A 25130-nucleotide genomic window follows, 5' to 3' on the forward strand; every position below is an offset into this window, starting at 1 on the left:
GATATTATTATAATGAGAATTAAATGATAATGAATTCCCACCTTGAATGGAGTTTGTTTTTAACTTTAATTATGTGAAGTACTGCCAAAAATTCTCAATAAGGTTTAGGTCAATGCCCCTCTTCACAATTCTGCGCTACTTTTTTGTTGGTCTTTTAAAAAAATCCCATTTAAATATATTGAAGTTTGTGGTTGTTAAAAATCAATTTTTAATTTAAACATACTTACAGTGTTACCCTTCAGATACAAACCAAACCTGTCAAACTTCACATTTCAGTCCAATAAAATGCAGTTAAGTACAGTCAAATTGCATGCAATAGCATGAGAGACAAGGCACTGTAATTGAATTCAACAGAAATGAAGTTAACTTCACTAAATTGACCTGAAATGAGCTAAACTGAAGTTAATTACATTGAACTGAGAGAAAGCATTTAAAATAATGTTGTTACTTTTATTTTCATCTCAAAACTAACCCCATATAGTCCCTATCTCAATCTTTTGGGGAATTTGTGACAGGCATGACAGATGGGAACTGATTTACAGATAACAAAAAGTTGCAAGGAAGTTCCAAGACAAAAAAGATCTGGATGCACATATAAACAGTAATAACTTTTAGTTAAGAAAAGGTCCCAATAGTTGTCAGCAGATGGGGTAAATGAAGAGGAAACTGTTTTTTATGCTTGACAACAACCACACAAGGCATATAGACACTGTGGGACCAGACAATGACAGGAGTTGCAGGAGTACAGTGATGTAAAGTAAATACCTTCAACTTATTATCTTCCTCCTGTTTTCACAGTAAAATCAGCTCTATGACGATGGATATGAACCAGCAATGAAAGAAGAATGCACCTACTCACCACTCTGTCAATGAGCTAAAATAGATATAGCCTATATCTGCAGAATGAAGCATTCAAGACCTTCAGGGAGTTTACAGCATCAGTCAGAGTTTACCCCCCTGATCAGCAAGGAGCTGAGATGTCCTTCTGACCCAAGGGTGATAAATAACATTCATCTAGTTGTGTTAGGTGCACCAGAAACAGACCAATCAAGACGGAGTGCATCCCTGCTTCTGCCTAATACTGTCTCACTTTTGTTTAAAAGATTATTCCATTCACCCTCTGTTCAGGAGCTCATAAATATGCCAGAACAAGTGTCATGTCAGTTTCTCAGGAAACTTCTAAATGCCTTTAACCTCACATACCAGCAAGTGGCGCCATTTAGGACACATTTAGTGCACAGAATACTGTTCGGACACAATTTTGAAAAGAAACTTTGTTGACATTTGGACTTTTCTCCTTACAGATTTGGAAGAGTTGTTGAGATTAAACATTCATTCTGTTTTCATGGCTTTTCAAAAAGATTTTGGTAAATTTTACTTTTTTACTCTTTTCACTATTTTTTAATAGTGTTAATGTTAATGAGCCCTTAGATGTAGTGGAACACCAGTGCATGCTAAATTATACAATTATATAAAAAATGCTTGGTTGACTTGGAAGAGAAAAGCACGGGAAGAAAGCAGACCCTGAAAATGTTACCTCCTTGTTCTGTTGCAGGTGTTATGGTTGTGGGATGCAAATCATCCCTGAAGTGCATGTCATGCGTTCAGATAACCGTCTAATTAAGCGAGCACATGCGAGGTTCACCACTGAACCTCATGGTATATTTCTATGTTTTATCCTTCCACGTTCCCCTTCTCCTCCTTCTTCTGCTGCCGCTGCTGCTCCGCACTAACATGGGAGCGTGAGCCAAAGCGGAGTTTACCACCACTGGAACCACACTGACACACCCATCCAGGGGTATACACTCACATGCATGATGACATGACCTGCTATCAACACACCCCTTTGGCAAATGTGCTGGAAATGCCCTGAGGTATGGCAAACAGTTCCTCCAAAAAGCCACAACACTGCAGTGGGTGAGGGAGTGCCGTTGTGAAACTTCAGGTTCATTAAGGAAAGAAATATCCTTGCATAAAACAACATCATCCAATAAATCCTCCTGATTCATGAGCTTATTTGAGCCCAAATCTGCTTAAAGTTTGTGAACCATCAAAGCTTTAGTCTTTGCTGGTATCAACGTCTGTAGAAACAAAGAAGCGTGGCCTTAGCAGTTTGGTTCATGAGCTTCTTAACAAGTTAAGGGAACATGTTTTCTCTTATTCCTCTGTACTTCTAGAACATTCATATTTCCCAGAAGATGGGTGCTAAGCAACTATCAAAGCCAAGGTACGACACTCTCAAACATGATTGAAAGGAAAATGCCAGTCATGCTGTCAGTCAACCCAAGAACACTGCACCAACTTGTCAAACATGGTAGTGGCAGCATCATGCAATGGGACCTTTTCACTGCCAGTCATTTTCCCAGACAGATGAAAAATTGATGAAGGACTACCCCCAAATTCTCCAGGTTCGCCCCAAATCATAAGGTAGACAGTTGAAACTTGGTAAACAGGTCAATTTTCCTAAATTAAACTCAAAGCTGGTTTGGGAATTGGTAAAGCAAGTTCTGATTTAGCTTCTGGAATGACCTTCCAGACCTCTACCCTGTTAAATATTTGTGAACGTGTAAAAGTCTGGTCCAAGCCAACCAGTTTATATGAACTCCACCAGTGCGGCCAAGAAGAGTGGTCAAATATCCGGCCAGAACGCTGCCAGATGTTTGTCGATGACTCCAGAAAGCAGGTGCAGAAGATGTAACTTTCTAGGGGCCTTGTAAGGAAATATTAGTGGAACTGTATGTATATATTTGAAGCTACATGTATTCTTTTGTTGACAGATAAACTCCACAAATAATTCAAACCTGTACACTCATTTCATGTTTTCAAAAGTCAATGAATTTCCACTTTGGAATAACAACAGGTCAAATAAGTAATTAAAAATCTGAAATATGTTATATTGTGACATTCATTCCCTTAATAAATGTAAATAAACTTCTTAGCAGAGTTTATTCAGTCTGAGAAATTAACAGAACAGACATTTTAAAGTCAGAAATACATCGGAAGAACAGAGGAAACTGTACTCTGTGATGGAACTTTAAATGACTGAGTGCCACAAAGAGTGACATGTCAAGTTTGAAGAAGTACCCCACCCTCCGGAACCTCTTGGTCATCTGTCTGATGAGATCTTACAGAGCCTGGTCTTTTTACTGTGCCAGGCTGAAAAGCCAGCACAAACAGCCTCATCTTACTCAGTCTGCATCCCTACTCTGTTATCAGGCCTTCTAGTCTTCACTCCAACTGCCCTCTCTTTTTCAGGAAGTGGCACAAAGGATTTTTTTGGACTGCCCACTGTGATTCACTGCTGAGACACGCTCACACATAGTTGGTTTACCCTTTAGAACTCAGCTCATTATTTCTGGCTGAGTGAGACGTTTTGACATGACGACCAGAAGTCTGACTCAGAGGGTGAAGGAGGAGAGTCAGGTGGAGGAACAAAGAGCCTGTTTGGCCTCAGCTTTGGTTCTCTTAAATTCAATCCTTTGAAACTAAAATGAGATGTGCTGTAAGAAAGTTGTCCACCCTACCTAATTGTTGTAAACATTTGTAATGTTTTGATCGAAACCTAATCAACCTAGTACCATAGCAAACTTATTATTTTGTTACTGTAAGCAAAGGAAGTTTTTGGTATGGCCATTATGGCAGCACAGTCTCAGGGGACACCATGTGGTCCAACTGAACCATGAACACTGACTTCAACTGAGGCAATGCGACCAGCAGAGCTGGGTTAGTTTATGACCTCCTGAAAGAGTCGCTGATGTGCTCTTGGAGTAATTTTGATAGACCGTTTACTTCTGGGAAGGTTCACCACTGTTCCATGGTTGTTTCTCAACGGTACTTGAAATTTTTTTTTTCAAACGGGTCATATGGTTTTTAAGCCTACTTCATGTTGTCAAACAGGTCATATATATAAGTGATTTCTTGTTTCTAAAGGTCATAAAGTAATCAGACCTTTTACGACTGAAATTAAACCGGAACATGTGGTTAATCACGTTTTACTCGTGATTTAATGAGAGGGTTATCACTATTTTTCAGATGGTCAGTTTGATTTGGACATTTTTCACTTAATGAATTTGAAAAATGATTTTTGTCTGACACTATAATCTACTTGATGATCCAAAACATTTAAGCGTAATAATAAAACAAAGCACTAAAAAAGCGGTGGGGGCAAATACTGTACGTTTTTACAGCACTGTACAAGTCTATCAAAAAAATATTAGCCAAATATTTTATGTGCTTCTTTTTTATAATAAAAAAAATACATAAAAACATTATTGATAACATTTGAAAAGGTTAAAGAGGACTTGTTCTACAGCACCTCTGAATGTACAATTATGGTCAATATTTAGGTTACTACTTCCTTAGTAGTGGGTATGTGGTGGGTTATTTGTGGGCGCCAGAAGAAGGGTCTCTCCCAGAGCGCCATTCATGCGAGAACCGCCACTGACTGTAAAAGCATTGGAACTTGTGCGAATACATCAGCAGTGTCTCAGAATATTCAGACTGTATTTCACAAATAGTTTTTACCCAAGACATCTTGTGACCGCTCCGGCCACAGACCAAGGACCACGCAGCAGCACCTGGACGCGTCACGGAACTCGCACGGAGACAGAACGAGGCGGGGCGGGGCCAGCCAGAGATGTGAGCGTAGCTGGATGCAGTTATTCAGAACTGACTCTCACGCGTTCCGACCACAGGTCCGCTCACTGAATCTCACTTGTTGGAAAACGAGCTGATCAGTAAGAAAAACGTTATTTTGGAATCTAGCTCTGCTTTGGCCAAGTAGAATTACATCTGTCGATTTCTGAGGAGAGAGGAAACAAGTTAAGGAATCTCATTTTTGTAGAGAGACCAGCGGGGATATGATTTGAATCAAAGGGACGAACAGAACTGTTGTCCCCTAACAGGTGAGCTCATCTCCCGTTCTTTTTTTTTTAAGTTAACCGTCTTTTCATGCGTAAAAACGCAGAGGTGTGAGCATTTTAACTCCATACTTTCTCCTCCTCCTGCTCTTTTAAACATGACAGGGTGTTTTGAAATGTTCTTTTTTTTCTGCCTCACAGCAGCACCTCTATCAATAACTGCCCCAAAGTGTTTTCTGCGATTTTTCAGTATGAGTCATTTTCCTTTCACACTGCAAAATATTTTTACTCTTTCCTTTCTTTCTTTGTTCTTTGGGAATAAGCAAATACTATTTTCTGTTTCTTTCGGTGCAGGTGTTCATAAATGTGACCCCATTACTCATCATTCTGGAACACTTTTCCCTTCCCTTATATAAGAATAGCATCTTACACTGTCTCATAAGAAATAATACAGTTAAACACTTTAAATTTGCTCATAGAAACTTGCATCTTTTAATCTTCATTTTGAGTTCTGCCCCTCTTGTTGATAGGGCAAGTATTTTTCTTATTATTATCCACTTGATAAAAGGATCCAGTATCTGTAAGGCAACTGTAAAGTGCACTTTAAAAACTGTTTGGCCTAAACACAACCCAGATTGAGTTATTTTGCTAACCCAATCCTGGGTTAAATATGGACCAATCCAGTGCCTGGGTGGATTTAGAGCTGGGTTATGGGTTTGACCCAGCATAGTGGGTCAGGTTTTAATTCCTTAACATGGGTTAAAGTTGCTAATGTCTGATGCTATGTCCACCAAAGAGTGGGTTGAGAAGAATAACCCATAACCTGCATAACTAAACGAGTAATGCTGTATTAAAATATGTTTGACAGCAACTTCTAATTATCTAATAAGAGTTTTATTATACAATTGAATTGGGACAATAAAAGCCATTCTCATATCAAGCATATAAAATATTGCAGTGTGAATATTGAGCATAGCAAGCAACTTGGTATTAACTATTTTGCAGGGAAAGGTAGAATTAGTATCAGTGAACAAAGTCGTCTTCTAGTATAAACCTAAGTCATTTGCCGTGTTATACAGCGTATTTGACCATCTTAATATCTGTAATTTCATCCTGTGGAGGAGTTTCAGTGAAGTTTCATTGGGTTGTTGTTTAGTTTAAAATGTCAGTCTGTGAAGAATAAGGAGGTTCCTTCTAATCTCTTATCCAACCCAACAAGCTGAGTCAGATACAGTGTTTGGTCAAAACCTCTCAGCCTCAGTCCCAACAGCATAAATCCTGCATAAAGATTAAAGAAATAACCTATAAGTGATATTTTTTGTGCAGGCATACATTTGTGGAAGTGTGTAGGGAACCCCAATAAAAGCTTGCATTTCAACAGGCATGAATACTGCATCTTATTGGATCTTACTGGATCTTATTGCTCTGTTTTAGTTGACATCAGAACAGGCTGTCCTTCGTATAGACATCACATGCAAATGAACATTTTCCTTACTGATTCTCCTCCCTTTTACTCTCTCTGGCTGTCTTCCTTTAATAGCATCTCCCAGTGGATTACGGTTTAGTCAGTAGGGTTATTTATCATTTTGCCGGACGGTCCCTCCAGTTCCATCTCCCTCCTGCTTCGTCTGTTATAATTGAGTTTATCTCTACTCCCTTGGGGCTTTCACCATCTAAACTTAGTCCTGGATCACCGTGCAGAGCACGCTCCTTTCAGGGTGATTCACTCCTTTGGCTTTTGCTGTGGTCACTTGGGAATAAAGCAGAGCAGGTCAGAGGTGCTTACTTCAGTCTTACATCTGCTTTGTCCGTGGTCAGTGGTGTCTCATAGAAAAGTTGCCATCATAAGAAGGTAGATGTTAAAGCTTTTAGTTACCAGTAAAGCCATTAGTCATTTAAGCGTGAGTAGATTCACAGTTCTAATAATCAAAACAGATTTCATTGGTCCACTTGTTCTTCTTTCTTGTCCCTAATAAGCAAGTCTCTCAGCTTTTACACAAAGTGCATCCTTCAGGTAGTTGTGACATCTGTGATGAATGCTTTTGTTGTATGTGAAAAGTTTTTCTTACTCCTATCTCATGTGTCTCATTTCTGGAACAGGATGAACCTTCTCCCGCTTCATGCCGCTATATTGCTGTGGGCTTTGAGCCCCAGTGTACAGAACCACTGTGATAAATCATCCGAGACAAGCAAACTGAATCTCTCTGTGACCTACGAGCTCCCAACCTTCACTGCAGACTTCCCCATCCAAAACATGGTCACCCTGGATGACATCATCTACGTTGGAGCTGTGAACAGAATCTATGCCTTGGCCCCGAACCTCACAAAGCTGTCTGAGTACCACACAGGGCCGCTGCTGGCCAGCGAGGTTTGCGGCCTGACACAGACAAGAACGGGCAGTACTGGCAGGGTTGACAATCACAATATTGCTTTGGTGGTCGAGAACATTTACGACAAGGGATTGTACAGCTGTGGTTCAGCGGATAACGGAGTGTGCCGCCGTCATGTTCTGGATGAAGGCTATAGCCTAAAAGGTGTTGACGAGGATGTCTACTGCTTCGCGGACAAGGTAATGCCAGGCGAGGGTCACCCCATTGATCCAGATGTTGTTGTCAGCCCATCAGGTTCTCAAGTGCTCAACGTGGAGAGTAACGTCATCACATTTTTTGTTGGGAACTCTGAGATTCCAAACGCCGGAAGTATTTCAAGCAATGCCTCGCGTCCGCACACTATCTCACACAGGAAGATGAAGACAAGCCAAAATGGCTTCACTTTTTTTTCCAACCTTTCCTATATGGACCTGATCCCATCCCTCCAAGGAAACTACTACCTGCGGTATGTTTACTCCTTCCACAGCGGACACTTCACCTACTTCCTCACAGTGCAGCAGGTCAGCAAGGACACTCAGGCCTACCACACTCGCATAGTTCGCTTGTGCTCCTCAGACCTCGTGATTCGCCGCTATGTGGAAATGCCCCTAGAATGCATTAGCACTGACAAAAGACGCAGACGCTCCACTAAGGATGTGAAGGTGTTCAACATCCTTCAGGCCGCCCACGTCACCAAGGTAGGGAATGACGCAGAACTGCAGAGGCAGCTGAACGTGGAAGAAGGCGAAGATGTGCTATTTGCCGCCTTCGCTCAAGGAAAGCCAGACTCTCCGGAGCCAACCCCCAACTCGGCTGTCTGCGTCATGTCTCTGAAGCACATCAACAACATGTTCAAGATGTACATGCAGAGGTGCAACACAATCGACCCGTACCACTTCACTGGCTCAGACAAGACGTCCTGCTATAATGTGGTAAGAGCTAGGGGGGGTTGGTAGCTACTTCCTTGGTGGGGTGGAAGGATTGTTGAACACTCACTGAGCATGTGCATGTTTTTGCTGGTTCAGTTTACATTGTCTGGGGGTTATGGCTTCAACTGTTTATTTGATCTGGGCAGTCCTAGAAACTGGGTGGTCGCAGGATTACACAGGTGCTTCGTCCACTTTATCTGCACCAGACTGCCTTTGAGCAAGGCACTAGGGCATTACCTCCTCTTAACTGGAACCACTGTGGCTATAGCTTCTCAAGTACATGCAAGAAGATCTTTGAGTACTGTTTGCTTATGAAGCATAAACCCTGGTATTGAGCACCACTTCTGTATCCAGTCTTTGTAAATAGGTTCATTACCAGTTGTACAGGGTAAAGGAAGTTAGCGAAATGTTTTTTCATGATCTGTACTCATTAGAGGACATTGAGGCAAACATGCTCGGCTTTATGTCTAAGCTGAACTTTGTGTTTCTGTCCATATTTGGTGAACAGCGTATAACTTGTTGCCATTTTTAAACTCACTCCTCCAGTTTTTGGACAAGGTGCCAGGGTGATAGTTCTAAATATGCACATTCTTCAAATAGAAAAATGATCTCTACTGGCAAAGTCAGTTACCCGACCTGATTCGAGCTGGTCATATGCCTCAGATAAAGAACACAGGAGTGATGGCCGTAAACCATAAAAGAAGAAAATGATCTTACATGCCTTGCATACCAAGACAAGACACCTAATATGTTTGCTGGCTAAATTTGGTTGCTTTTATGCAGTTTCATTTGATTCTTCACAAATATGTGGACTGTTTGACAACTGAAGCAGTATCTTTGCAGTTATTGTTCAAATGTTTATCTAATGTACCAGGCTGTAAGCTTTCCCCAAGTGCAGCTTCAAAGCAGTTACTGCAGTGCTTCTGCCTTTCAATCCATCAGTAGCCCCCATCATTTAGCTCAATCACCTGATCAATAGTGACACAGAGTTAACTGCCGACCACCCTGCCAAAGGAGCTGTCAATATGTATGCTGGTTTTGCCCCTACCGTGGCTTCATCTTTACTTAAGCTCAGCATCAATCAGAAGTGTACAGTATATCACTGGAGAAACAGAGGATTACCTCGGCCTCCTTGAGATTTGACTCAGTCAATAGGTTTTCTGGGGGCAAGCACATACAGGAACAATAATAGATGTGGAAACACCACACACACACGAGGAAAATTCCTATAAAAACATTTTCTCTTTGTGTTTGTAACCAGGGAGGTGATTTTTCCACTAGGAACTATTACCAAGCATGAGAAGGCTGAGGCAAGAAGATATCAGAAGGGCTACAGGGTTTGAAAAACAGTATCATGCACATGCCATGCACATTATTTTCTGGATCTTGTAAATCTAACAATCAGTGGTTTTCCTCCTACAATGACATTCCTTGTGAAACAGTGGTTGTATTCCCTGCTTCAGTTTCTTGTGTGTCTGTTTTTGTCGGTCTTTGCATTGTGTTGCTGAGAGGTCAGTGACGTTCAGACCTAAGTCTTAAGTTTCTGAAGCAGGAGATTAGCTTCTTCCGTAAGGGCCCAGCTATGCTCCAGTGGCCTCGTGTTTAAAAGAGTGTGCAGCTTTCACACTAAAAGTTGGCAAAGCGACAAACTTCGTAAAGTGCGGCACACAAAAATATTGTTCACATGTATAAAAACCATGCACACTCATGTTTCTGCAGATCTTTTCTTCATACATCCTTATGCGTGAAATAAAGCGCAGCTGCAGGTGCCGCTTGGACCCCCCCGCCAAACCCCCCTCCTAATGCAAATTAGTATAAATACATTAGAGGCTCTTCCACCCCGTGTCTAAATAACCATGGCAAAGGCATTCAGTAAGTGCAACTCCTTGACAAAACTGGCTGGAATTAAGTTTGTCGGCTCGTACCCGATTTGTTCTACAATGTCTGCATCAAATCTAAATGCTGCTGTCTAGGTGCTGCATTGAGTTGAATCATAGCTCGATGCAGACTATTGTAATTTATAATGTAATGTATAAAGGAATCCTGGATTGAACCAGGCCAACGTGTCACTTCATTTGAGAGACACATTTGGGCATGACAAATGAGTTGCACATTTTTGGAATCAAAATGCTTTCTATTCACAAAAGCAAATTCATTTGCAGATGGTGGCCTTATAGCAATATGAGTGTCATATTGCTATAAGAGTCCATAGCTCTGATTACATTTAGAAATTTAGAAGTTTCATCATTTGGGTTTAAACCATAAAAGCTGAAACTCTTGAAAAACATTGGGTTCGATGCACCTTGAGTAAAAAAGAAACTGACTAAGGCAGATGAGACCCCAATTAACTAGACTTTAAAAGGAAGCTGCAGTACCCAGAGAGAGCCCAGACATGTAGAGGGAGAGCCTGAGAAATCCATGAAGACGGCCCCTGACCAGGATTTCTTCTCACTGGAAGGCCACACTGCTAACAACAGTGTCGCCTGTAAAAAAGCAGTCAGTTCTGAATAGTTTTAGTTACCAAGACAACAATGCCTTTTCTGCATATGTGCATCTTCATTAATGCGCTACAGCAGCGCATAAAACTAAATAAATACAGATCTGTTGTTCTAAACTCAGCTCAAAAGGGCTTTAAAGGGTAGCTTAACTTTGATTGATTTACATGCTTAATGTGCAAACTAACAGAAAAAATACTTGAAAAAAACTGTACATAACTTTCACTCTGAAGCATTTTACAACATGAACTGTTTTGGTGGGTTTGTGGTTCCATCATTGCTCTCCTGACAGCTATCAGCGGTACAGATCTGCAGGGGGAACTGTGGAATGCTAGGGGTTTAGGGTGGTGTGGTGGGCGACAGTGCATATCTGACTTTCAGCGAGCCATGATGAATGGCTCTGGGATAACTGGGCATCAGCAGCTGGGCGGAAGATGACCTCCCCCTTGAGCTGCTGTGGCAGCTGGCCACGCTGGCGAGGTTTCATCTCTGCTCTTTCAGCCTTCACCTGTTACCAGAACCTGTGGGAAAAACACAGCATCAGCAACACCTTGGAACCTTTTTATCTGAACTGATGCTACAACAAGTCAATGTCCATCCGTACACTGGAACAGCTGGCTATAATCATACGGCAATGGTATTTTCTGTTACTTTAGTTGCGCAGGAAACTACTTGAAATGTTTCAGGACAAAAGTCAGATTTTTGCAAAGCAAAGATATTCTGTATTCATGCAAAAGACAGAAACAGTTCTTTTCTGTAAGCTGATCACTCTTAAAGCCTGTTGAGCCACTGTGCACAGGACCAAGGCTGAAAACATCCTGCTGCAAATCAAACAACTTGGCATTTATGCTCTCAGTTCCTTGTTATTTGAAACAACTTGTGATGCACGTAATGAACGACACACATTCTCGAAGCTGCAAACTAATTCTTGAGTTTGACTACCTCCATTTAAAAAGAGCAAAGGGTTTGATCTCCCAGAGTGAGTGTGTGCAATTTTATTATTGGACATTCTTTCCTCCTGACGCATTTGATTATGGGGTGACATCCAGTTTTCAGGAGCTTCTTGGAGCTGTATAATTATCAGCTAAACTATACTTTATGCTGCTTCATGTACATTAACCTCGCCTTGCAAAAGTCTTTACAATCCTTGAACGTTTGCACATTTCTATATGTAAAAACCACAAACTTTAGTGTATTTTTTTGGGATTTTATGTAGTGTAACATAGAGACATAATTGTGAAGTAGGAGAACAATGATGCAGAGTTTTTAATTCTTTTTTGCAAATAGAAATCTCAAATGTGTGGCATGCATTTTTATTCAGCTCTTTTGAGTCACTACATTACAGAAGCACATTTTAATACAATTAAAGCACCAGGTCTTTTCCCCATTTTTCTTGGCAAAATAGCTCCAACTTAATCAGATCAGATAGTGAGTATATCTGAACATCAAAGATTTTCTATTTCTATCCAAAAAGATTAACTTTGGTCCAATCTGACAAGAGTACCTACATTCACATGTATTTGCCAATTAAATTACTTCTGAAAGTAACTGCTTGCACTGGATTCTATTTATAGCTTCATCAAAGTAAGGAAAAGTTGTTTTGTTTTGCATAGAAATTTTGAAAACCACTTTCTTTCCACTTTGTGTTGGTACACTTTGTGTTGTTACATAACATATCTACAAAACACTTTGAAAATTGTGCTTGCAATGTGACAAAATCTGAAAACCAATGCAGTATGAATACTTGCTACTCTGTATGTTGTTTCATATAGTGTGATTTAATGCTAATTAAAAACATGAATGCTTAATTGGAGTTTGTACTGCTTTCTGGCCCGTTTCAGGACAACTGGCACCAAACTCTGCTGTTTTCAAATATTTCCATTGCACAGTTTAAAACTTCAAATATGCAGGCACATCAGGTCGAGTGCTGACAAAAGAGCTTTTATCTTTGTAAATTCCTTTTCCAAATATTCTTTTATTGCTTTGACCATTGATTGCATCTTCCTGTCTTCAGTAAAAGGACAAGAGGATAGAGAGAGTATGAAACAAGCTTTAACCACAAAAGGGCATCGGACATGCTCGTGCTCTGCCTAACTTTAGAAGCACCTCAGGATTTATGACTTGCATCCAGCGGCATATGGCAGGTTGACTCTAAGTAATTGTGAGGTTTGGGAGAGATAACGCAGTTGTAAAGTTATGAAAGTTTTAAATGCTGGGAGGGTGCATACTTCAACATGCAGATGGTTGTTTTTTTTTTTTTGTCGTTTCTCCCACTAAACTGTGTTTCTGATTGAAAACTCCCGGTTGTGAGGTGGATAGGGTTAAATGCTCAGAGTAAGAGCATGTCTGAAGTTTTTAAGTGGTGGTTGTCAGTTTGGACGTTGCTTCTTAACTCCAGCTTAGGCTGTGAGATATGATGTATGTTGTAATAATGAGTGAGTTTCTCTTCAGCTGTCTCTCTAAAGGAGTAAATCTGCTTTTCTTGTAGTTTCTCCGGGGTCATCTCTGTCTCCGGGCTCCTTATAGGAAAGCTTGAAACTGAAGGAAAAGTGGCTTATCCTCACAATATCCAAAATTATTTATTGCGCTTGAACCTTCTACCAATTCACTTCACCAAAATCACAAACTTCAATGTTTTTATTGACATTTTAAGTGATAAACTTACACAAAGTAGTGCATATTTGTAAAATCTAAAAAAAAGCTGAAAGTTTTTTGTTTTTTTTCTTAAAAAAAGCTCAAAAGTCTGCCTTATAGAAAGAAACTTGTGTCATCAGAAACTGAATTTGAATTGCTCAAACTGAATCTGTTGTGTAATTTGAAATTAAATGCATAGTTTGAAAATGAATTTCACTAAACAGAAACTGAATATAATGGTTTAAAACTGAACTTTTGTGCTTTGAAAATTGCTTTGCTTTTTATTGAAAATTCAGTTTGATTATTTTCATTTTCAGGTCTGAAATTCAATTTCAGTTCCAAAATTCAGTTTTTTGTGTCACACATCCGGGTCCTTGAAGCCACAGATTAATTAAACACAGATTTACTGATTCATGGATGTCATTTACTGTTGCTGTGTCCAAATTCAGGACTGCATCCTTTAAAGGACGCATTTGTAGGCTGATAACGTCCTGGATGAGGCGACGAATGCTGTCCAATCTCCAAGGTTCCAACAAAAGCGTCCTTCTTATCCCCAAATTTGAAGGATGGGTCCGGTGTATCCTCCGTGTCCCACCCTATCCCACGATTCATTGCGGGTCGAAGTTGATTGTTCAAACGGAAGTAGCAAAGGCCGGAGGACAAAAAAAGCTGTGAATAAAATGGGATATATTGCGCATTCTGTGAAACCACTGAACTTTTACAATGTTTTAGATGAGAATGTAGTTGTGTAAACCTAAAATATCTGATCAGTTTATCAAAAAATTGCTTAATTGCACAAATGAGCCATCGGCTGCCTCAGTAGCCGCTCGCCTTGCCAGCTGTCAACTGACCGGCTGGTTGAGGTGCGCTAAACCCCGAGAGAACGGCTGACTCCCGGCACATTGTTTTCAAAATCCCGCTGGGTTTTACCAATGGGTGGAAGTTAAACAGATATAATTCAGTCAGAATTAATCCAATATAAATGTTTGGTTTATTTATTAGAATAATAATTATGACATATAATAATAACAATAATAATTACTATTATTATTCTCCTTTATTTGCTCTACAAATAAACTGATTTAAACTTTGTTACTAAAGTTAATATGTTAGTGTTTAAGTTGTTGAAAGCTTTACAAATAAATGAAACAAATGGTATTTGTCATCAATGTATTTTATCTAATGTTAGATTTTTATATCTATGAACACAAAAATTATTTTGAAAATTTTAAATGGCTGAATAATGAACAAGATCATAAAACAATAACATTTTAAAACAAAACAGCATTATACGCCATCAGCAATATGTAAAAGGGTAAATAAAAACCGTGTAGTTATTTACAGTAGAGACAGCGTCATTAACCTTCAGGCTCCATTTGTTCGGCTTCACAGCTCTGTGCTTCACGCTAACACGGTTGCTATGCAACCTAACTTACGCTGAGGTAAGGGCAAGAGAAACACAGACTAACGTAACACCAGCGGCACACTATGCTAACCTGTCATGTTTAGCTAATAGCTACAGGTAGCATTAGTGTTACTGTTTGACCATCATTTGTTCTTATAGACGTTCATTTGACTTGGTAATTGACATCCGCTAAGCTCCTGTATGTGGCGCTGCTCCAGCTCAACATGCCGTAAAAGAAGTTTAACCTGATGAGAAACGTAAATCGATGAATCCGTGTTTGATTAATCTGTGGCTATCCTCAAGGACCCGGATGTGTGACACAAAAAACGGAATTTTGGAACTGAAATTGAATTACAGACCTGAAAGTGAATGTAGTCAAACTGAATTTTTATACAGCGCAATACATTTTAAAAACAAATTAATTCAGTTTCAAACCATAAAATTCAGTTTCAGTTTTGTGAAATTCATTTTCAAACCCATGCATTTCATTTCAAATTACACAAATACAAATTCAGTCAGAGTAATTCAAATTCAGTTTCTGATGGCACAAGTTTCTTCCCATACTGCCTTTCATTTTTATTCAGCTCCCATTACACTGATACCCCTAAATAAAATCCAGCAGAACCAACTGCTTTCAGAAATCACAGAATTATAAATAGAGTCCATCGGTGCGTAAATCCAGCTGTTTGCTGAAGGCCTCAAATGTTTGTCAAAAACATTAGTGAACAAACAGCATCATGAAGACGAAGGAAAACAAGACAGGTTAGGGAGAAAGTGGTTTAAAAGAGATGTGTAAAGAAAGAGTAGTTTATAAAACACTAACATGCACTTTCAACATCTCACAGAGCTCTTTTCAATCCATCATCTGAAAACTGAAATATGTGGTGAAACTGCAAACCTGTCAAGACCTGACTGTCCACCTTAAATGACGGACTAGCAAGGAGAGCATTAATCACATAGGAAGCCTAGAAATCCATGATAATGCTGGAGGAGCTGAACTATTAGCCATTCAGTTTACAAATCCAGCCTTGATACGAGAGTGGGAAGAAGAATATTGTTGAAAGAAACCCAGAAAAAGTTCTGTTTGCAGTTTTCCACAAGCCATGTAGGGGACAGCAAACAAGTTAAGGAAGGCGCTCTGGTCAGATGAATCCAGGAATAAAGTTTTTGGCCTACATTCAAAATGCTGGGTGTGGTGGAAATCATCTTGAACACATCATTCACGCTGTGTGAAACATGGTGGTGGCAGCATTATGATGTGGGAATGTTTTTTTTGTTTTTTTTTGTAGGGACAGGGAAGCCCGTCAGAGTTAATTAGGGAGATAAATGGAGCTAAATAAAGGGCAACACTGAGAAAAATTGAAGATTTGAGACTGAGGCAGATGTTCAGTTTCCATCTGGACAAGTAAACCAATCCAGTTTCTTTCTAGATCTAAATGTAGAACTAGGGACACACCTAAAAAGCTTGCAGCTGTAATTGCAGCTAAAGGATATTCTATAAAGGGTTGACATCTAGCAGCTGAATAAAAATGGACGCCACTCTTTTTAGTTTATTTTCAGACGAAAACATTATTTTCTACTTTGTGTTAGTCTATCATATAAAATCCCAATAAAATACTTTGAAGTTTGTGGCTGTAGATTAAAAAAAAGGGTCAAAGGTTTAAGTACTATGAATGTTTTTGCAATACCTTTGTAACTGCAAATACTTGAACTTTCATTTTCTGCTAATGGCTTTATTTTGATTTAATGTGGAGGTGTCAGGGTGTGTCACCTTTTGGACTCTGTGTTGGCTTTGTGTTTTGTTTTCTCCTCAGTTATTTTGAGTGGTAGGTTGTGTTTCTCTCCCTTCTCGTTCATAGCTCCTTTAGTTAGTGTTATCTTTCTTAGTTATGACTTAGTATGGTTTTCTCTTTGTTGTCATTATTGTTATTATTATGATGTTTATTATTATTGTGCTCTCTTTATCTTATTTCTCCAGCCCTCTGGTTAGGTTGTGTTTACTTATTGTTTACATTTTGTTTGTTTACATCCTAGTCCTCATGTTCTCTGCTTCCCTTCCTGTCAGTTCAGTCTGTGTGGTGTTAGGTTTTGTTACTATGTAATCTGGTTTGCTTTATGGGTTCCTTCTTCGTTCTTAGGTTATGGTGTTTCTTATGTTCCCTCTAGTTTCTCGGTTCATGATTATTCTTTACTCTCATGCTTCATTTGGTTATTTGTTTATAGCTTCATTTTGGTATTGTTTATTAGTCCCTCGTCATATTTTAATCTATGTATTGTTTTCACCTGTTCCCTCTGCCTTCCTGCCTCCTTGTCACACCTGTTCTTAGTTCCTTGATTACCTGCCTTTGTTCTCGCTCTGTATATTAGTTGGTTTTGTTTTCATTGTCCTTTGCTGGTTCCTCATTTCACACCCGATCACAACCCCTGATTAAATTCAGCTTTTGCTACGTTCCTGCAGTGATACTCGAGTAAGTTTTGGACTATTTTCATGCTTGTACCTGCATTGAGTTTTGTTACGTTTTGCTTCGCCTTGAAACCTGCAAATAAAACTGAAGACGATTCACAATGCTGCAACCAAGTTCTTGTCTGTGCTTTGGTCCACCCCAAAACCACAATGTGACAGGAGGATAGTAGTAACAATATTAACTGCTATTAGATCTCTAAATTCTGTGCATTCAAAAGTCCAGTCTATTGAAGAATGTAGTGCAAAAAGTGCAAAAACAATTTGCTTTTGAACATTCAAACAGTAATTAACAAAACCGAATTTCTCTGTAGCTCTTAACCTCACTGAAATCCGCATCTATCAAACACACGCTTTAAACTATTGATCCAGGTCTTCAGGAAGTGCTCCGGCCTGACGGCATTGCTTTCAAAACAGAAGTGTAAAGCCATTTTCCTGGGTAATGCATTGTGCAGAGTCGTCACAGGGATTTGGAGCCTTCCCAGCCCGTCTAGCACCCATTCTCATAAGTCCACAGAGAGAGCGGCAGCACGAGAAACAAAGAACGGCAACATTCTGGGTCAAAATTATCATCAGATTACCATTGATCTGAAAAAAACGGCCAAATGCTGATTGCTTTTAAATTGAATTTCCAGCCTTATTGATTACCGCGACTGCGTAATATAATTCCAGCTGGGAAACACTTTTGACCGACAGTCATTTTAATTAGGCTGCTTGTTTTAATGAACATGTTTCATACTGGCATTTAAAAATACGAGCAAACCACCTCTTATTGATTTTTTGTTATGTCTTTGCTTTTGAATCAAAATAAACAACTTTTTGTGTCACTTCAAGTATTTATGACAGTTAGATAATTTGGCCCCAGAGACAGTAAGACTTGTTTTATTGGATTTGCACATAAGACATCTGCATACAACACCACAGCTAGTGACCAAATGATGGAGATCTTTAAAATTCATAAATGCAAACAACCAAACAGTTTTCTGTCGATACAAAGCAACCTCTAGTTTTAAGTAACACCTCCCTGCTGCTTCATCATTCAAATTAAGCTTCTTATTAGGATGCTTAGGTATTGAATTAAATAAATTTATTTGTATAGGGACAATTATCAGCAAATATCATACAGTTAGGCTATAGCCTAACCTAATTTGCAATATCTGTCCCAGCTGTGCTTTTGGATTGAAGATACCTCTCAAATGAGGCTAAATAATTGGCTGTGTCCAAAAATAGTAACAGAATTACAATAAAAAGACTCAATTTTCAACATTCAACAAAAAGTTAATTATAAATTGGATATTCATACACCACGACTGCAAAATGTTTTATGAAAAAGATTAGACAAAGACATTTTCATAAGATGTGGTTGATGTTGAAATGCCTAACATCTAAATTAGAAATGGTAATGGCATTAGAGAGTATTGAGTTTAGAGATGATTTCATGAGGCTTTCTTGAACCATCACTGAACCTTTTTATTAAATTGGTTCACTTTCGTATAGTATACAAACCTTTTACAGGATTATTATTATTTCGACATGTAAAGTTTTCCGTTTTAATAAATAAACTGTCCTTTGAAATAGCAGCGGTCATAATGGAAAATTGGAAAAAGGAAACTCATGGGACTAAAGTTAATGTGCTTATGTCATTTGGTGAAAACGTGTATCCATTTTTTTTAAATAAATGTTTTATTGTTTTTTACAGTCTCAAGACTAAAGCATTTTTTAGAATATTTCAGCAGTTTTTGTGAAGACAGAGCTCAGGGAAGGCGCTTATTTCATGTCGGGTGGCAAGTCTCAAGGCCCTTTCTAAACCAGTAATGTAGTGTGGCCTCCTGGCGAGGTTCTCGACATCATCTTATGTCTTTAATAGAAGCCTCAATGCGGGCTTCGTAAAATACTACCTCGATGAAGCCCCAACATGGCAGGTCCCATCACTACTTCAGTAGGCATTGGCATGTTCAGTATCAAGGTATAAACTGTTGACGTTTCAAAAGCACTAGAAACTATTTCCTTCATGTTAATGTCCATATTAAAATGGAATTTACCATTAGCTATATACAGGGGTTGGACAATGAAACTGAAACACCTGGTTTTAGACCACAATAATTTATTAGGATGGTGTAGGGCCTCCTTTTGCGGCCAATAGAGCGTCAATTTGTCTTGGGAATAACATATACAAGTCCTGCACAGTGGTCAGAGGGATTTTAAGCCATTCTTCTTGCAGGATAGTGACCAGGTCACTACGTGATACTAGTGGAGAAAAACGTTTCCTGACTCGCTCCTCCAAAACACCCCAGACTGGCTCAATAATATTTAGATCTGGTGACTGTGCAGGCCATGGGAGATGTTCAACTTCACTTTCATGTTCATCAAACCAATCTTTCACCAGTCTTGCTGTATGTACTGGTGCATTGTCATCCTGATACACAGCACCGCCTTCAGGATACAATGTTTGAACCATTGGATGCGCATGGTCCTCAAGAATGGTTCAGTAGTCCTTGGCAGTGACGCGCCCATCTAGCACAAGTATTGGGCCAAGGGAATGCCATGATATGGCAGCCCAAACCATCACTGATCCACCCCCATGCTTCACTCTGGGTATGCAACAGTCTGGGTGGTACGCTTCTTTGGGGCTTCTCCACACCGTAACTCTCCCGGATGTGGGGAAAACAGTAAAGGTGGACTCATCAGAGAACAATACATGTTTCGCATTGTCCACAGCCCACGATTTGCACTCCTTGCACCATTGAAACCGACATTTGGCATTGGCATGAGTGACCAAAGGTTTGGCTATAGCAGCCCGGCCGTGTATATTGACCCTGTGGAGCTCCCGACGGACAGTTCTGGTGGAAACAGGAGAGTTGAGGTGCACATTTAATTCTGCCGTGATTTGGGCAGTCGTGGTTTTATGTTTTTTGGATACAATCCAAGTTAGCACCCGAACATCCCTTTCAGACAGCTTCTTCTTGCGTCCACAGTTAATCCTGTTGGATGTGCTTCGTCCTTCTTGGTGGTATGCTGACATTACCCTGGATACCGTGGCTCTTGATACATCACAAAGACTTGCTGTCTTGGTCACAGATGCGCCAGCAAGACGTGCACCAACAATTTGTCCTCTTTTGAACTCTGGTATGTCACCCATAATGTTGTGTGCACTTCAATATTTTGAGCAAAATTGTGCTCTTACCCTGTTAATAGAACCTTCACACTATGCTCTTACTGGTGCAATGTGCAATCAATGAAGACTGGCTACCAGGCTGGTCCAATTTAGCCATGAAACCTCCCACACTAAAATGACAGGTGTTTCAGTTTCATTGTCCAACCCCTGTATATATTTGGGAAAGAAGGTTGCTGCTTTACCCACAAGATATCGTCAACCATTATCTTGTGGTTAAAGCAAATTATCCCGATATCCCAAATATCAAGATGTACCACAGTTTAGAAAAGTTGGTTTCCAAACAGCTCCTCAAAAATGTATGTACTACAGTTTAGGGTCCTTATAATGAGATACCAGAGTAACAGTAGATAACCCTGTTAATATTGTAATATGTAATTCTATTTCAGCGGCAGAAGAAAAAAACAGCTGCCTTTCTGTGTTTAAAAAAAGCAGTTACATTATTTTATACACTTTTATTTTAGAGTAACAAACCACAGAGATCCAAAGGTTTTTGGCACAACTAATTGTGTATAAATGCTCAGAATTTCATGTGTTAGTTGAGTCTTTCCCTTATCATACATTTCTATTTTTAAATTATTTTCTAAAATGAGAAACTGTAGTATTTTTACTCCAGGCTATCATACTGGAGAATCTCATTCTGGAACATACCTGGAATCAAAACAGATATATTTACCTTATTGCCCTGCATCTGAAAACACACCAGAGGCTACATGTCCTTGTGAACAACCAACATAGTCTCCTGTGATTGGACGTGTTGTAATGTGACAGCAGGAACCCATCCATCAGTCGTTGCTATGACTGCTCCTGATCTTCCACACACATTTTGTAGTTTTCCACTGACTTAATAAGTGGTTCAAGTGACTAGGCCCACAAGCTGTCTGACAATAGCACTTAATGCTGGATCACTCTCTGCTGATTCAGAGGGCTCTGCTGCGGATGTCATGCTTTTTGAGCTCCACATGCTAGAACCTGCTGATTGCATCACTAAGCAGGTATTTGTTTCCTATAAATAGGAACCAGATGTGCAGAACAGCAGGCTAAAAGGAGGATGGGAAACACAGAGTAGCATCAACATCATCTTGATGCAACTACCTTATCTACCACCGTTACATTTTAAATGTTGGTTTACAGCAAAACAATTCAGAGATCCAAAAGTTTGGAACACAACTTCACCAACTTCCAAGGTGCATTAGGGTTTTGCACATTGAAAAGCACAGATGCATCTCAGAATATCGTCAAAAGATTTATTTATTTCAATAAAAAAAAAATGATACTTACATACAGTATTATGAAGGCTCATTAGACAAAGTGATATATTTCAAGTGGTTATTTTTGTTAATTATGATCGTCTTACAGCTAAAGAAAACACAAATTTCACTTTCCACAAAATTTGGTTACACTAACTAAGGTAAAAATGTATTGTCATTGTTCTGTACAGTATATGCACCCAGTACTTGGTCAGTACTTCTTATACATGAATAACTGCATCAATGTAGCACGACATGGAGGTGATCAGACTATGAAGGACTAGGAAGCCTAGTGGTCTTCGTCTCTTCTGCATTGTTCGTTCTGATATCTTTCATCCTCTTTACAATACTCCATAGATTCAGGTCAGGCTAGTTTGCTGGTCAATCAAGCACAATGATACCATGGGTATTAAAGTAGTTATTGGTACTTTTGGCAGTGTGGTGCCAAGCCTTGTTTGAATATGAAATCAGCGTCTCTGTAAAGCTTGTCAATAGAAGGAAGCATGGAGTGCTCTAAGATTCCCTGGTAGGTGGCTGGGTTGACTGAGGACTTTAGATAACTCAGTGGTCCAACACCAGCAGATGACATGGTACCCCAAATTATCACATACTGTGGTAACTTCACACTGTTCCTCAATCAATATGGATTAGGTGCCTCTCCATCCCTTCTCCAGACTCTGGAAGCTCGATTTCCAAATGAAATGCAAACTTTTCTTTCATCTGAAAAGAGGACTTTAGACCACTGAGCAACACATTCCTACTTAGTCCAGGGAAGACGCTCCTGATGTTCTTTTTGGTTCAGGAGTGGCTTACAACAAGGAATATGACACGCCTTGGAACATCTGACTGGTTGATCTTGAAGCCCTGGCTCGTGCTGCACTGCACTTCATTCCTCGAGGCTGTAGTTATCCGTGTTGCTCACATCGTTTTAATACTGTGGTTTTTTGTTCCACTTACGCTTCCATTAAAATGTTGAATACAGCATATTAATAACATAGCCGTAACATTACATATCTTTATTAAATGTTGTTTTTATTGATCTTATGGAGTATTTTAAAATGTTTGAGAAAATGAATTTTGGGTTTTAATTAGCTTTAAGCCATAATCATAATAAATGACAGAAATACTTAGCATTGTTATAGAATAGAAACATTTACAATATACATATTTCCCTTTTGTAATTGAACAAATGGACTACATTAACCTTTTATTATCGAGACATTTAACATCTTGGATGTTTGGTTTTCTCCAAATAAATAAAGTAAAAAAAATAAACTTAAGAAAAAGTTTCCTTTTCATCCTAAAGTTAGCTTTGGATAAATCCTCCTGGAGAATAACATCAGGTCATCATTATGTCTCTCCTGTTTCCTCTCCTTCTCATTTGTTCTGTAAAGCTGAGTCCAGTCAGGCCCTCCATATTGTTTCTAAGGTGTCACTAGAGTACATTAGAGCAGTGTATAAACATTTACCACTCTGGGAAGCCTGATTCGTCCAAGCGAAGCTGCTGTTAGGATCTCAAGCTGTTGTGGATTTACCTGTCAAAGGTTTTTCTTTCCAGAACAGATAACATATGCAACACCTGGCAAAGGAGAGAGGTAGCTGTACACTTTCATAATATGTAGCAGCACTATGGTGACAGTGTTAGCATTAAGATAGAAATCAGGGAAATTAGCATGGCTCAAGGCGCCACTCTCCTTTACAAATTCCCTGTTGCCGCAGGAGACCGACATGCCCGAGCCTGTCCATGTTTTTCTCTAGGATGAGTGCAGAATCTGGCAGGAAAATGGGAATTCATGAAAGATTTCTAATGTTCTGTTCAGCTCATATCTCTTTCATTCATCTGGTCTTTTTGGTTAAAGTTAAGGAGATTAGATCTGGTGGGTTCTATCATCAGATGGTAACACAGATCTTCCAAAAAGCCTGCATGCACATCGGCAACAAGATGTAGCTAAATACAGCAACAACAATTTAGATGAAAACAATGAACCCTTTGTATAATCATGACTCAATATGGAAGCTTTGTTTTTACTGAAGATTTGTTTTCAATTATCGAATACTAAAGGTTCACAGTTTTTACAGTTGGCGATCTTTCAGAATCTACAACTGAACAACAGCTCTATGATGCCTGGCAGTGAGTACAGGGCCTATCGGGCCTTCAGGCCACCCTCGTGGAGTCTGTTTCTAATGGTTTGGTCAGAGACATTCACGTCAGTGGCCCGCTGGAGGTCACTTTGTAGGGCTTTGACAGGACTCATCCTGTTCCTTCTTGGACAAAGGAGCAGATCCCAATCCTGATGGAGTTGGACTGCCTGTGCAACCTCTGTAGGGTCCAGATATCACCTCATGCAGTAGTGACCCTGACCCTGTTCAAATGCAAAACTACTGAAAACCATTCAAAAAACAGAGGAGGGCAAAAAAAAAACATCTGTGGCCTCCACCTGGAAAACCATTCCTGTTTTTGAGGTTGTCTCATTGTTGCCCAATGAGACAATGTTACACAATGCAAGCGACTGTCCAGCTGGGTTTCCTTTGATAGAAAACATTTTAACCAGTTTGAATAATAAACTGAAGTTGACTGCATTGTTTAATAAATATAATCAACTTGGAATTGTATGTAAATGACTTGGAATCTGTCTGTATGATTGGTTTAAATTGACTTTTCCTTTCTGTATTTTGTAAAGTGCATTCAGCAACATGTGTTGTAAATTGGCGCTATGTTAAAAAATTCACCTAAATTGAAATTTTTTAGAATTACGCTCAGTCAAAAACCTACCAACAGCCTCATGTAAAAAACAAAAAAACGCTCCAAATGTACTTGTACTCGTCGTCTTCCGCTTATCCGGGACCGGGTCGCGGGGGCAGCAGAGTCAGCAGAGACACCCAGACGTCCCTCTCTCCAGAGACCTCCTCCAGCTCCTCCAGGGGGAGCCCAAGGCGTTCCCAGGCCAGCCGAGAGACATAGTCCCTCCAGCGTGTCCTGGGCCGTCCCCTGGGCCTCCTCCCGGTGGGACGTGCCTGGAACACCTCCCGAGGAAGGCGTCCAGGAGGCATCTGGTATAGATGCCCGAGCCACCTCAACTGGTTCCTCTCGATGTAGAGGAGCAGCGGCTCTACTCCGACCCCCTCCCGGATGGCCGAGCTCCTCGCCCTATCTCTAAGGGAGTGCCCGGCCACCCTACGGAGGAAGCTCATTTCAGCCGCTTGTATCCGGGATCTCGTTCTTTCGGTCATGACCCAAAGTTCATGGCCATAGGTGAGGGTAGGAACGTAGATCGACCGATAAATTGAGAGCTTTGCTTTTCGGCTCAGCTCTCTCTTCACCACAACGGACCGGCACAGTGCCCCCATTACTGTGGCAGCCGCACCGATCCGTCTGTCGATCTCCCGCTCCATTCTTCCCTCACTCATGAACAAGACCCCGAGATACTTAAACTCCTCCACTTGAGGCAGGAACTCCCCTCCAACCTGAAGACGACAAGCCACCCTTTTCCGGTTGAGTACCATGGCCTCGGACTTGGAGGAGCTGATCCTCATCCCAGCCGCTTCACACTCCACT

General features: G+C 40.1%; 1 protein-coding gene across 3 annotated transcripts in view; it reads left to right on the top strand.

Moving 5' to 3' along the window:
• Window positions 1-4676: 4676 nt before the first annotated feature.
• met (MET proto-oncogene, receptor tyrosine kinase) overlaps window positions 4677-25130 on the top strand; it is a 99288-nt gene continuing 78834 nt past the window's right edge. For all 3 annotated transcript variants that reach the window (XM_047350054.1, XM_047350074.1, XM_047350064.1), the window contains exons 1-2: window positions 4677-4904; window positions 6960-8160. In XM_047350054.1, coding sequence (XP_047206010.1) covers window positions 6961-8160 — 1200 coding nt within the window. In that variant the 5' untranslated portion in view covers window positions 4677-4904; window position 6960. The remainder of the gene's footprint in view (window positions 4905-6959; window positions 8161-25130) is intronic.

The sequence above is a fragment of the Girardinichthys multiradiatus genome, chromosome 2 (assembly GCF_021462225.1).
Source record: "Girardinichthys multiradiatus isolate DD_20200921_A chromosome 2, DD_fGirMul_XY1, whole genome shotgun sequence".
In the NCBI taxonomy this organism is placed as follows: domain Eukaryota; kingdom Metazoa; phylum Chordata; class Actinopteri; order Cyprinodontiformes; family Goodeidae; genus Girardinichthys; species Girardinichthys multiradiatus.